This window comes from Polypterus senegalus, chromosome 6, assembly GCF_016835505.1.
Source record: "Polypterus senegalus isolate Bchr_013 chromosome 6, ASM1683550v1, whole genome shotgun sequence".
Lineage (NCBI taxonomy): Eukaryota > Metazoa > Chordata > Cladistia > Polypteriformes > Polypteridae > Polypterus > Polypterus senegalus.
The window spans coordinates 14,952,836-14,967,989 of NC_053159.1; the positions used below are offsets into that span (position 1 = coordinate 14,952,836).

At 37.8% G+C, this 15,154-nt stretch overlaps 1 protein-coding gene across 5 annotated transcripts in view; it reads left to right on the top strand.

The window, feature by feature from the left end:
* The window catches only part of vps13d (vacuolar protein sorting 13 homolog D), a 192,292-nt gene that overhangs the window by 16,044 nt on the left and 161,094 nt on the right, over window positions 1-15,154 (top strand). For all 5 annotated transcript variants that reach the window (XM_039755421.1, XM_039755423.1, XM_039755422.1 and 2 more), the window contains exons 4-8: window positions 2,257-2,447; window positions 5,996-6,076; window positions 9,431-9,547; window positions 14,201-14,305; window positions 14,654-14,824. In XM_039755421.1, the coding sequence (XP_039611355.1) occupies window positions 2,257-2,447; window positions 5,996-6,076; window positions 9,431-9,547; window positions 14,201-14,305; window positions 14,654-14,824 (665 nt within the window). The remainder of the gene's footprint in view (window positions 1-2,256; window positions 2,448-5,995; window positions 6,077-9,430; window positions 9,548-14,200; window positions 14,306-14,653; window positions 14,825-15,154) is intronic.

The window sequence follows — 15,154 nt, forward strand, 5'->3', positions numbered from 1 at the left end:
GATGTTGCCCTCAATAATTCAACATTTCTCTGAGAGAATCTTGTCTCTATTTTCACAATAGCTCTATCAAGTATGCTGAACAAAGCCCTGTTAAAAGTCTGATTAGGAGCAATTTGTTCATCAGAGTCACCATGCCCAAGCGCAGACACGACAATACTGTCATCAAGCTGTGAATTAACTTTCCGTTTCCTTTTGAGCAAATTGGTAGGCCTACTTTCACACTGAGAGAAATCTCCTACAGTGTGGCCAGTGAAGCTGTCGCCACCTCCCCAGCTGTGCACAAATCCACTGCATGTGCCTGTAGAATTGCATTGGCTGGTTTCAGCACACCAAGCACATGAAGGAGGAATTTTCCTGTATTGAAGAAATTCTGCTTTTCTAATTGGGTCAAAAGACCACATGCCTCTATGCAAATGTCAAAAGGGGCAGTGCCAGCCTCTGCTACCTCTGAGTGAAGCCCCCTTATAGCTTCCTCATTGTTGACAATGGACTTTGTCTTCGTATTTCTAGAAGTCTTTTCAGTGTGGGTGTATTGTATGTGTGTGAAACATAATGTCTGTGACAAAATTTGTTCAATGAATTTGACCAGTCAAAGAACTTCTTAGTCAGAGGTTCTCATTTCATTGTATGCATCACTGGTAAATGGAGGTGGTGGTTGTAGCAGTGTACATATGGAATATACTTACCAACTTTGTTTTGTAACAAAGCCTGGACACCACCCCTTGCCCCAGACATGACAGAAGCACCATCAAAACACTGACACACTAAATTGTCTGGGCTGTAACCTAACTCAGAGAGATGTGACAGAATTTGGTTCCAAATATATTCAGCATCAAGCTGATTCAGTTGAATTAAGCCAATCAGGTGTTCTTCAGGGATGGAGGTCTGGACAAATCTAATCATTACGGACAAATTCTCAATGTTACAGCGATCCCTGGTACCATCACTTTTAATGCAAAATCCAGGAGAGTCAGCTTTTTCATATTTGGTCCTGATATCTTTTACCACCATTTTGGCAAGAGACTCAATTATTTAATTTTGAATTACATTGGATGTGTATTTTGCGTTGTCTGGGATGTATTTTACAATTTCTGCAAGTTTGGCATCTGTTTTGATTGTGTAATCAAAGAACTTAAGGAAAAGTCCCTCCTCCCCACCTTTGTGATTGTGACCTCAAGGAACAGCCTCCCCAATGCTTTTCACATAATATCTGTTCTTTTCTATCTGGGTTGGACCCAGTAGTTGAACTATGCTTTCACCCGTCTCTGTCCGGCGCCGATACTCTTGTCATGCAGACATGGCACTGATGCGCGGGATACTAGACGCGTGTTTGTGGAAGCCGCCACTGTCTTTTTCTAGAGCTTTTTTTCAATTAGTATAGCCGTGTTTGGTGAATTTGTCCTCGCATTCCGAATTGGAAACACTAGATTTGCGGCAGGCAAAGCAAAAGATGGCATCACGGACAACAGAATATTCAAGCCATGGTCGAGACTGATACCGGCTTGCACTAAAACATCCGAGTGTCTTTCCGAATGCCCGCTTGGGATATTTAATTAAAATGGGCTGGGATGGGCTATCCATATTTAAGTCAGGCAGACCGTACTGTATATTTTGTTGAAGGCAGAGGTTTGGAATACCCGGCACAGACGCAGAGCTGGAGGATTGTGTAGGCTTATCTACATCTTTTGGAGTTTCAGTTCCAGACGTGGGTGCGCTGTGTTGCGTGTTGGTAGCAGCGGTGCTGGGCTCAACCGTGGAGCCAGCAGCTCGCGGAGGGACAGAGGTTGAAGATGTCTGCTTTTTAATAAGCCACCTATGCATAGCCTTTGGTGTTACCAACCAGAAAATAAAAGAAGAATGGAACGTATATGCTGTTTTAATTAAAGAATGCGGTCAACAGGTTCAAAACGTGCGGCGAAGTGAACTGTGAAAATCATATGTTATTCTCCAGAGTTTTCATGGGACAGACAGAGCATTTCGCAGGGTGGGCACGGCTTATATCTGGGGGGGCAGTGCCCACCCCAGCCCAACCCGTGGTCACCCCTCTGATTATTAGCAAGATGTTATGGTGTTATATTAATATTTCCCTTTTTTGATGCCTTTTTAATGATTCTTTATTTATCGGGTTTAGTACAATACTATATGCTGTATACCTTGCCTTTCTTTGTTAAAATTTGTGAAGTGCTTTAAGCATGGGAAAGGCGCTATATAAATAAAATTTATTATTATTATTTATTTATTTATTTATTTTTTAAGGGTTTATTGGGAAGATCACCCTCCAGATACCCTTTTACCGGCCCCACAGTGACCCTTGGGTCATTTCAATATCGAAGCTTCACCTGATTGGAGGGCCGGCACCCCTGGAAGAATTTGATGAGGAACGGGAGAGACAAGCAGAGATTGAGAGGAAAAGATCGATGCTAAAAGCACTGGAAGATAAGTGGAAGGTGATCAGATAGCAATTTCAGGCCAATAACAATGTTCTTAAACCTACTTAAGCCAGTTTAGCACTATTTGGGCCTGAGCCTGGTGCTAGGCCTGCTTCAAAGTTCCCCTAGGCAATAGTCCATCACGTTACTTTAGTAAAACTAATATTTAATGAGTATATGATGTATAAAAGTTATAAGGTATCAAAATGTGTGCTGGCAGTTGATGCTTTTTTTTGTCTTGCATAGAAACAACTTTGGTGGCATTCATTACATATTTCTTGTTAAATTATTTATCATTTACTTTAAGCCGGGTTAATGTTTTGAATGTGAATTCATATAAATTATTGTACAAACCATAGCAATGGTAAGTACACTCTGCAGTATTGGTCTGTCCTTGTGAAGAACTGAAAGTGGCTAAGTGTAGATCTTCTGCAAATATTAAAACCATTTTCACTGTCATCAGTCTTCAACAACGTCAGTATTATATTTGGTGTGACATCATTTTTTAAGTGCTAGATCATTTTTCTGGAACAATGTGTGATACTTTAATTGGAAAATGCCATGTTGATGATAAAGACTATTAGTGTCCTTTCTCTGCTTAGAGAGGTTTCATATATATATATATTTTTATATATATTTATGTATATATATATATATTTTTATTTATATATATATATATATATATATATATATTTATATATATATATATATATATATATATATATTTTATATATATATATATATATATATATAGGCCCCGCCGGGCTGGAGCCCGCCGACGCCAGGAGGACGGGAGGAGGGCTTGTGCCTCCTCCAGACCGCGAGGCGCCCGCCCTGGTTCTATTGGGAGCCACGGGTCGAGGGCATGGAAGCCCTACCCTGTAGGGGCCCGTGGTTACCGCCAGGCGGCGCCCGATGCCGGTTCATCCCTGTGGCCCTCGGCCGGGATGGAGCCCGCCGGGACGACTTAGAGGACCGGAGGAGGGCGGTGCCTCCTCCAGAACGAGTGGGGGCCCGCCCTGGTTAGACAGGGGGCCTCGGGTACAGGGCTTGGAAGCCCGGCCCTGTAGGGACCCGTGGCCACCGCCAGGCGCGCCCAGTGCCTGTTTATTCGGGAGCCCGCACTTCCGCCACACCAGGAAGTGCCGGGGAAGACGACCGGCGACACAGATGGCTTCCGGTGCACGGCCGGCACTTCCGCCACACAGGGGTGTGGCCGCTGTTAAGTGCCGGAAGCAGCTGGAGCCCATCCGCTCCCCATAAAGGGGCCCTCCTCCAGTCGGTGGTGGAAGTCGGGAGGCAGAAGGACTGAGCTGGAGAGAGGACGGGAGGCGGCCAGGACAAAGGCAAAGAGACTGTGGGCCCTGGACTTTGGGGAATCAGTGCAAGAGGCACTGGGGTGCACGTGAGCACAACCATTGTAAATAGTGTAAATAAAGTGTGTTGGGTGAAAACATGTCGTCCGTCTGTCTGTGCTGGGACCAGCGTTCACAATATATATTTTTATATATATATATTTAGATATATATATATATATATATATATATATATATATATATATATATATATATATATATATATATATTTTATTTATATATATATATATATATTTTTATTTATATATATATATATATATATATATATTTATATATATATATATATATATTTTATATATATTTATGTATATATATATATTTATATATTTTTATATATATGAAACCTCTCTAAGCAGAGAAAGGACACTAATCGTCTTTATCATCATAAAGAATGTGTATAGTATTTGTGTCTGTGTATGTATTTATGTTCCAGTATCACTTCCAAACGGCTGGAGCGATTTTCATGAAACTTGGTACACGTTTCTCATTGGTTGACTTAAAATACTATAGGGTGAAATCAACCCTAACCCGCCCTTTTCTGGGTAGGGTCAGGGGTGATCTTGCAGTCTTGTATGCATGTTATCATCCAGTTGACACTTGGAACGACCACCAGAGGGTGAACTGGACGTGACTGCCAGCATTCTTTATGTTTAAGCACCATAGCGCCCCTGTTGATTTTCAAATTAAATAGAGTTGGCTAGTTCTGAGCGTCAACTGAATGATAACATACATACAAGACCGGATGACAAGTACATTAGTGAGTCTTCATTGTTTGTTAATTTATTTTTATTTTTGAAGTTGTGTTTTTTTTTTTTTATTATATTTTTTCAAACAATTAAAAAAAAAACAAAAAATTACTTTTCCTCCCGGGCAACTGTGAGTATTTCAGCTAGTTATTTATAAAGGGTATACACTCACCTAAAGGATTATTAGGAACACCATACTAATACGGTGTTTGACCCCCTTTCGCCTTCAGAACTGCCTTAATTCTACGTGGCATTGATTCAACAAGGTGCTGAAAGCATTCTTTAGAAATGTTGGCCCATATTGATAGGATAGCATCTTACAGTTGATGGAGATTTGTGGGATGCACATCCAGAGCACGAAGCTCCGTTCCACCACATCCCAAAGATGCTCTATTGGGTTGAGATCTGGTAACTGTGGGGGCCATTTTAGTACAGTGAACTCATTCTCATGTTCAAGAAACCAATTTGAAATGATTCGAGCTTTGTGACATGGTGCATTATCCTGCTGGAAGTAGCCATCAGAGGATGGGTACATGGTGGTCATGAAGGGATGGACATGGTCAGAAACAATGCTCAGGTAGCCCGTGGCATTTAAACAATGCCCAATTGGCACTAAGGGGCCTAAAGTGTGCCAAGAAAACATCCCCCACACCATTACACCACCACCACCAGCCTGCACAGTGGTAACAAGGCATGATGGATCCATGTTCTAATTCTGTTTACGCCAAATTCTGACTCTACCATTTGAATGTCTCAACAGAAATCGAGACTCATCAGACCAGGCAACATTTTTCCAGTCTTCAACTGTCCAATTTTGGTGAGCTCGTGCAAATTGTAGCCTCTTTTTCCTATTTGTAGTGGAGATGAGTGGAACCCGTGGGTCTTCTGCTGTTGTAGCCCATCCGCCTCAAAGTTGTGCGTGTTGTGGCTTCACAAATGCTTTGTTGCATACCTCGGTTGTAACGAGTGGTTATTTCAGTCAAAGTTGCTCTTCTATCAGCTTGAATCAGTCGGCCCATTCTCCTCTGACCTCTAGCATCAACAAGCCATATTCGCCCACAGGATTGCCGCATACTGGATGTTTTTCCCTTTTCACACCATTCTTTGTAAACCCTAGAAATGGTTGTGCGTGAAAATCCCAGTAACTGAGCAGATTGTGAAATACTCAGACCAGCCCGTCTGGCACCAACAACCATGCCACGCTCAAAATTGCTTAAATCACCTTTCTTTCCCATTCTGACATTCAGTTTGGAGATCAGGAGATTGTCTTGACCAGGACCACACCCCTAAATGCATTGAAGCAACTGCCACGTGATTGGTTGATTAGATAATTGCATTAATGAGAAATTGAACAGGTGTTCCTAATAATCCTTTAGGTGAGTGTATTTACATTAACCAAACCTGTGTGCTCAGAACAAAAGTTTACTATGTTTTATATTTACAGAATTCTTTTCAAGGAAAGAGTGAATCATATTGGTACTCTATCACTGCTTCCTTAGTTACTAGGATTGTTGAGAACATTGAGGTGAGTAATTACATTTACAGTAGCTTTATGCTGATGTTAACACTTGCAGTCATTCTGCTTTTATATATTACATGGCGTTTTGTGCATGGATTCATTTATAGGTGTCACAATCAGCTTTATATACTTTTTTTCTTTAAATTCTTTGGAAGTGAACTGTTGATTATTTGCTTGATGGATTTGACATTTTAAATTTAATTGTTTAGCTTGATAGATGTAGTCATTGATTTTTTTTTAAATTTTCATTAATCAGCACAATACTAAAAACAAATGAAATATACTTCAGTATAATAATTTTACCGTTTACTATAAATTTGTAACTAATGATTTCCTTCTTAACATAAAATTGTAAGAATCAACAGTCTGTTGAAACTAAATTGGAAGGTAGGACATTGGTGTTAGAAGGTTTGTGAACCCATAAGGATATTTTGAATTTCTGCATAAATTTGACCTAAAACCCTTTATTTTTGTAATAAAATGAAAGAGAATACAATAAAAAGACACAAAAAATGGTACTCTCTCATTCTCTTTTGTGTTATCCTTTCTCATTCATTTATTAAACAAAGCTTTACAACATTAAATATCATTATCAGAAAAATCATGCAAACCTCTTGGATTATATGTTTAGTTAAGGGGATAGTTAGCATCAGGAGGGTCACTAAATGGAATGACAATCACTAAGTGAGGCTTCATCTGGAGTATTGCATGCAGTTTTGGTTCTCCTAGCTATAAAGAAGACATAGGAGCACTAGAAAAAAGCCAAGAGAAACGCGACCAGCTGATTCCAGGACTGCAGGGGATGATGAGTTATGAGGAAAAATTAAAATAGTTGAACATTTCCAGTTTAAACAAATGGAGATTAGCAGGTGACATGACTGAACCTTTTAAAAGTAAAGCATCCACTAAGAAAAGTAATTAAAGTAGTTACTTTAAAATAAGTACACAAGGATCAAAATTAGGAACTTGTTGAGGGTGACTTTTGTACAAACATTGGGAAGTTTTTCTTCACTTGGAGAACTATAGACTCTTGAAATAAGTTACCAAGTAGTGTAGCAGACACTAGGAATCTGTGGATATTCAAAACTCCACTTGATTTTATTTTGGAACAATTAGATGACTAGGGTTGGCAAGCTTTGCCTCGCTGAATGACCTGTTCTTCAGAAAAGTTTTTGTAATGTTCAATCAGGTGTGAGTTTGAGTTGCTCTGTCCTATTAAAAAAAAAACAAAAACATAAAACTGAGTCACTACCAAAGTATGGTCTTCACCACACAGGTCTGGTAATGGATGCTTTGCCTTAAACAAAGAAGATTTCTGAAGGACACAGAAAATCGACCTGGAAGATGTTTCAAACCTGTTTCTAAAGACTTTACACTGATGGACAAATAATGTACAAATGGAGAAAATTCATCAGCATTGTTTTTCTCCCCAGGAGTGGTTGTCCAACACAAATTGCTCCAAAAACAAGGGAGATGAGAAGGAATCCCAGGGTAACATCCAAGGCTTTTTATGTTTATCTTGCACTGGCTAATGTCAGTGTTTGAGAGTCCATGTATGCAAGTCAATCAGTATTTACTGCATCACTGTGGTCTGTGTATTTAATAAGCTTTGAACTTACATGACTAACCTATGCATGAAATGTTATTTTGTAATATACAGTATATATCTCTTTTCTGCTTATGTTCCATAGTTTTTTCTTCATTTTATTATACTACATTTTGTTTTCACCGTTATTCTGTATACGAACTCTGTGAGCAAATCTTTCTTGGGCTATGTCAGAAGAAATGACTGAGAAAGTTCTTTCTTTCCAATAACTTCTAGTTATCAGTGAAGCTCCTGGTTAGGCACTAATTAGTTTATTAAACCCAAACAACATTATCTTAAAGCTACTTCACCCCTGCATTTGATAATGCTGCAACCATTGGATCCTGGACATGCCAGCGCACCACAATAATTGCTCTGCTCAACCCTGTGACTTTTGAATTGTGGGCATCCATAACCTTTCATTCCCCAAACTTATCAGCAAGCTCAGACAGCACCTGGACAAAATAACAGAAAATGCCTCCAGAGCCCCTCTGCTGAGAGAGAATAGCATCCTAACTGGTACAGCAGCATTCACTGTGCCGATATTCAGTGTAGGTCTCATGGCAGTGCCTGATATGTACTGTATGCAAAATCATTCTGTAATACAAACTCAGTGTAAATTTGTTATTTGTGCCATGATTCGTCTTGTTGTTTTGGTGGCAGTTTATAATGAACTACTTTTCCCATAGTGAATTTCTCAACATTGAATCTAGTCCATTCATTAAGCATATACGCCCTGCTGCAAACATTTCACTATCTTGCAAACACTCAACAATAATAATGTGCATGGGGAAATGCAAGGAGATAGCCACTGCTGTCTAAGAGGAACAATGCTGCCCATTTAAAGTTTTCTAAAGACCACCTAGATGAGGCAAAAAAAGTACAGAAAATTCAAATTTTTGGTTAAATGAGAAATATTATTTTGGCAACAACTGAATAATGCAGTCTAAAATAAGAGCCTCATTCCAATCTAAAACATGGTGATGGGGATATCATTGTTCGGGCATGCTTTATTGCCAAGGGATAAGGATGGGTTGCCATCATTGACGGAACTATACATTTTGAATTCTACTAGCAAATTCTATTTGGGTATGTCAGGGTTTCTGTTCATGAAGTGAAGCTCAACACATGTGCCTTGCAGCAAGGCCACCAACCCTGACAAACCAGTTAGTCTACCAAAGAATGATTGAAGAAGTAGAAATATCATAGTTTATAATGGTTGAGTCAACATCCAGACCTTACTCTAACAGGGAAGTTGTGACAGTACCTGAAATGGTGAGTTCATGCAAGGAAGACAACCCACATTACTGAGTTGAAACAGTTCTGTAAGGAGTAATGTGGCAACATTCTTCCAAGCTGACATTTGGGACTGGCCAGGAGATCTGTAAATGTTGCATTGAAGTCATTGCTACTCAAGAGGGTCACCTCAGTTTTAAGATGTACAAGTTCACATACTGTACCTTTTCTGACAAATAATGTTGGATTATTTTGATTAATAAATTAATGAAAAACTATAACATTATGTTCTTTGATTTAGATGAAGATTTGATTAAATTTTATGTCAAATCTATTCAGAAATTCATAAAAATGTAAAGGGTTCACAAACTTTTGAGCTCCAATATATTTGAGTTATGCATAACATAAAAAATATTGTAATTATAAATGTCTGTGGTAGAAATCTTTGCTTTTACAAGCCTTATTTAATACAAATATTGGAATGACTTCAGTGTTATTTGTATAGAAATATTCTTTATTCTTGTATTGTTTTCATTTAGTTGAACATCCAAGATCTACACCTTCGCTTTGAGGATGATTTTTTTAAACCAGGGAAGCCTATTGCCTTTGGAGTGTGCATTAAAAGTGTTTCAGCTCAAAATGCCATGAATGAGCCAGTAGGTGTTTTTTGTGTACCTTCCTCTGTAATAACCAAATAACATGATAGGGATGGAAATGTTTTCATGGTCTCTGAGTGAAATCTTAGAAAATAAATTCTTGCTGTAGAATATATACTCAAGAATGCTTGACATTGATTTCTGAAGCTGTTAACATTATCTACTATTATGAATATTAATTTTATTATATCCATATTTTATACAACATTTCTGTATGGTATTATAGTAATTAATGCCTTGTATCTCCAGAGATCTGGTTTTTGGTTCCTGGTCTTGACAATTCTAAACAGAATGTACATGATTTCCATCTATTCACATTTGTTGCATTTTCTTTCCACATCCCAGTGCAGTCAAATTTTATTTTAGTGCACTTTATAGGCAAACATAAATACATTTTAAAATAATAGATAAAATAGAAGATTGTTCAATACATAATAAGTTTACAAAAAGCTATTTAAGAGTACTGGGCTGATAGTACATTGACATCAATTAATGGAATAAGATTAGAATGCAGTGAATTTGAGATAAGTGCAGTTCCATTAGATTCAAATTATGGAACACAGTTACAGGTATAAATGTTGAAAATGCAACAGAAAAAGCATATTTGTAAGCGTGATTTGAGTGTGACTGTCAGTGTAGCTTTGTTTGTAAAGTTGCATTAAAATAGATAGATAGTTTATTAATCCCAGGGGGGAATTCACATGCTCCAGCAGCAGCATACTGATCTAGAACAATATTAAATTAAAGAGTGATAACAATGAAGGTATAACAGACAGACAATTTTGTATAATATTAATGTTTACCCCCGGATGGAATTGAAGAGTCGCATAGTGTGGGGTCTCCTCAGTCTGTCAGTGGAGCAGGACAGTGACAGCAGTCTGTCTCTGAAGCTGCTCCTCTGTCTGGAGATGATCCTGTTCAGTGGATGCAGTGGATTCTCCATGATTGACAGGAGTCTGCTCAGTGCCCGTCGCTCTGCCACGGATGTCAAACTGTCCAGCTCTGTGCCTACAATAGAGCCTGCCTTTCTCACCAGTTTGTCCAGGCATGAGGATGACCCATGTGACAGGGTGGTATGAGCAACCATGGCCTGCAATTTTGTTAATATTTTTGTGATCTCTACCTGATCCTGTAATAAAAAAATGGGTAGAAAATATCAATGAATGAATAATATTTATTTATAAATTTCATGCATGACTATTGTTCTTCAAAGTGTTGGCAGAAGTTATTTTTCTTTGAGTTTTAGCCATTGTTTTCTCAAAAGTTCCCTGTAGTTTAATTGCACAAACAAAGACAATTTTTGCTTTAAATGTCCGAAAACCACAGAGAGGTGTGATGCGATTTAACATATGAATTGCATAAATATATATTTGCAAGAATTGCATAGAATTTCTTAAAATTAGGGTTAAGAGATTCCACCCGGGGGAGTAAATGCTAACATTAATTTTGTTTTAATTTTTTTTTCATTTTTATTACTATTTAATTTAATATTGTTTCTTTGTATCAGTATACTGCTGCTGGATTATGTGAATTTCCCCTTGGGATTATTAAAGTATCTATCTATCTGTCTGTCTGTCTGTCTGTCTAAATATACTTAAGTATTTGTTTTTACTTACTAAACAGATTATTAAGTTTTATTGAGCTTAAAGTCCACATTGCATTTTTGACTGGTTTGTGTTTTAAATAATGTAATCAGTACAATATTCCACCACAAGGATATCCATCCATCCATTATCCAACCCGCTATATCCTAGCTACAGGGTCATGGGGGTTTGCTGGAGTGAATTCCAGCCAACACAGGGTGCAAGGCATGAAACAAACCCTGGGCAAGGTGCCATCCCACCACAGGGCCACAAGGATATGAAATGTCTTAAATCAGAATCAGTACTTGAAGTGCCATTGAATACCAATTTGGAAAAGCTAAGTAAAGAAAAGACTCCTTATGAAATAGTTCTTCACATATCCAGTACATATAATATATAAAGAGAAACAGAATAGTGGCAATGGCAAGCGTATTTTAGAACATCATTGGTGTTTCTTGCTAAGTTTTTCATTGTTCCTTGCTATGATTTTTTTTTCTAGTTTTAAGTAATGAGAGACATTGCTTTTTCATTGAGTTACTGTATAGAAGGTGGGTTAGGATTCTTTTAAATGATCAAGATAAGTTGATGTCTGGGCAGTACAGTATGAGGGATCACATTGAATTTATCATTATATAATCTTATGTGGTATTACTGGAAATTTTGCTGTTAAAGGTTTAGTAATACAGTACTTGTTAATAACAATAATACTTGGCATAGAGGCAAATATTTTCCACATAGTGGTCTTAGCAAGTCTATTGCTTGATAGCATTATTCACAGCTAGGATCCAAACTGTGATATATTTCGGATAACTGTAATCTTTTCACTGTTAAGCTGAATTACGCTACTCTAATTGCAGAATGATGAAGAGCTTATGGCGTGAATGATTAATTCCCTTTCCTTGTCTAATGTTATTGCTTTTGTTTGTCTAGAGTTTGCATAGAGTTGCACACTATAAAACTGGTTAAAAAGAGTTTGGAAATGCTATCAGTATTTTACCAGAGAATGCTCAAAATTAGACACTGATGGAAGATTAGGTTAGGTGGGCATGTTCTTTTTGACAAAGTTTGTAACTTGTACATAACGAAAAAGCATGTTGCGAGAATTGTATATTTAAGAATGAAATGGTCAGAGGATGTGTACGTGTTGTCACTACAGAGGTCTCTAAATATGTGGGTACCAAATGACTTCCATGATTAAATACGGTGTAGGTTAAAGAGGCCTGGAATATATATTTTTTTATGTACTTGAGCTGCTGGGAGAAGCATATATTAAAGTTTTTCCTGAATGGGTTCTGTATTATAAACAAACAATTCACAATCAGTTTGCTAGGAAGTTGAAAATTGTTTTTGATGATGATCGTAAAACAATGTATATAGCAAGGAGAGTTTTAGCAAGTTGAGTTGGCTATTCAGTGGAATTTCACCAAAAACTGTCTGTTAACTAGCAGTATCAGGGTTAGTTTATGTTTGCTGAAGCTAGAGAAGACAACTTGTTCCCAGAACTCTACAGTAGGTGGCATCAATCACTGTCTTCTCATCTTCCTACCCATTTTTCCTGGTGAGGGTCATGGTGGCAGCAGGCCACGCATACGAGTCCAGACTTTCCTATCCCCAGCTACAGATTCCAGCTCTTCCTGAGGAGGTTCCAAGCATTCCCAAGCTAGCTGAGAAATATAATACCTTCAACACTCCCCAGGTCTGCCACAGGGTCTCCGCCCAGTGGGACATGTCCAGAGCAACTCTAGGGTGACTTGTCCTGGGGACATTCTTCTCAGTCCGGTGGAGTAGCAACTGTACTTTGTGGTTATTCTGAACTGCTGAGCTTCTCACCCTGTCATGGAGTGTCAGCCCAGACACAATGCAAGAAAACTCTTATTTCTTTTAGACATTACCCACAGTTCATAACTATTGGTGAGGACAGGGATGTGGATCGACTGATATAATAAGAGTTTTGTTTATGGATTCTGCTCAACCATCTTTTCAAAGAAGTGTAAATAACCACCCTAAGTGTGCATCCTGTAGACCAATCTTGCTACTGAGTAATGATACTAAGTTCTTGGCAATAATTTTAACAAAAAGAAAAGATAAAATGTTCCCTGCTATAATGTAATGAGATCAAACTGGACTTGTGAAAATGTCTTTTGTTAAGCTTTACACATTCAGTAATCGAGCTTGCAAAGGTGGACGTATCTTTGAACACAAGAAAAGATTTTATAGAGTATAATAGAGATAATTTGACCCAATAATTGTGCATGGATCAAATTACTACACTCTATCCCAAAAGACTTTGCTCATGAAAACAAATCAGTTCTGATTATTTCATATTAGCCTGCAGAACCAGACTGCAAATACTGTTTTTACAATGACTGCTGAATGTCTTTGGTAACAGACATACGGGGAATTGCAAAGGAAGACAGAACAAAAATATCTCTCTTTATACAGACAATCTGGCTCTTTTTATCAACGGTCCAAATGTTTCACTCACAATTGTATTACTTCAGTTTAATAAAGTTTGATGAAGTTAAGAGTGTACTCTGCAGTGTAATGACTAAAATGGTGCTGTGATTTTTTTAAAGCAGCCGAAGGTCTTGTATTTAAATAGTTGACAGATCCATGCACTGTGATTGTGTGTGACTGGAGGATTCGTTAAATATGCTCATTGTAGTATACACAAAATTTGTCTGATATGTTTTTAGATCACTGAGTTGGTTACAGAACACTTGTAAGTTTATGTGAGTGGTTAAACCATTTTCTTGATTATCATCATTTGTGCAAATTTCTAATGGCCATACTGAGTAAATTGTAAGTCCACATTATGACTTTACAAGTGTAGTCTGATCTGATTTGAACCGACAATGAAAAAATATTTCTGATTAGATTAATGGATTGCAGTATACAGCTAATTTGCTGTGTTTTCACAGATGCAGGGAATGACCCAGTTTTCCAGTTTCCTGCATGACTTGTGCTGACTGTTGTACATTATGCTCTATAACTGGTGGTATGAAAAATGCTCAGCACTGAGGATTTTTGGTTCTCTCTTTCTTTGAACTTCTTATTTTCTACTGAACAGGTTCAGAAGCAGATTCGCAAAAAACATCTTGAAATAAAAGAATTCAGCATATACTGGGACACAGAGAGCCCCATGTTGGGGGACTTGCCTCTTGAAGAGATGCAGGTAACAATTCTTACTGCAATATTACTGCAGAAGAAGATAATTTCTTAATATCATACCTTTTATGGCCTTCCTAATAAACTATGTTTTAATTAGTGGCTCTTTATACATCAGTTATTTTATGAATTATTATACATAGATATTATCTTTATCTTTTTACAGTGCTCATGTGACAGACAATCTGTAACGTGGACATAAGACAACTGATTAGTTGTCTTATTTATATATTTGTTTGATAGTTTGCATAACTTTATTTTTACATTTGTATTCCATTTGTTAACACATGTTGAATGCTCAGAAGACTCTAATGCTTTATCATAATTTTATGCATTCATTTTTCTCTTATATTAGGAGAAAATGGCCTTCTGCATGCAAAATAGTGACCGACAGTACATCTTAGAACCCGTATGTGCTTCAGCCCAGCTTTACCGAAATAGCTCTAAAGAGCCGTTGCGATCCTCCTCAACACCTCGCTTTGATGTGAAAGTTCTTCTTAAATCAATTTATCTGAAACTCTCAGAGGTGAGTGTAATTTTAAGAGTTTAGGAGATTTAGATTCTTTATATTTTCGTGTCTCTGTCCAGTATGGCCCTTTTTGTTAGAGGTGTGCAGAGTAATTTGATGCATAAAGTATAAAACGTCAGAAGCAGTTAGTTGAGCCATCTTATTATGATTTAAGGAAACTGAGTAAGGCTGGATCTAAGGGGAAAAATATAAATGTTACATAGAAAATTACATGCAACTGCGAAGAGAGGCCATGTAGCAGGAGAAAATGTGATTAAATGAATATCAACAGAACAGTTCATAAGTGTGCAATATTTGTAATAAAAAAGGGTATGCCCATGCAGTTTT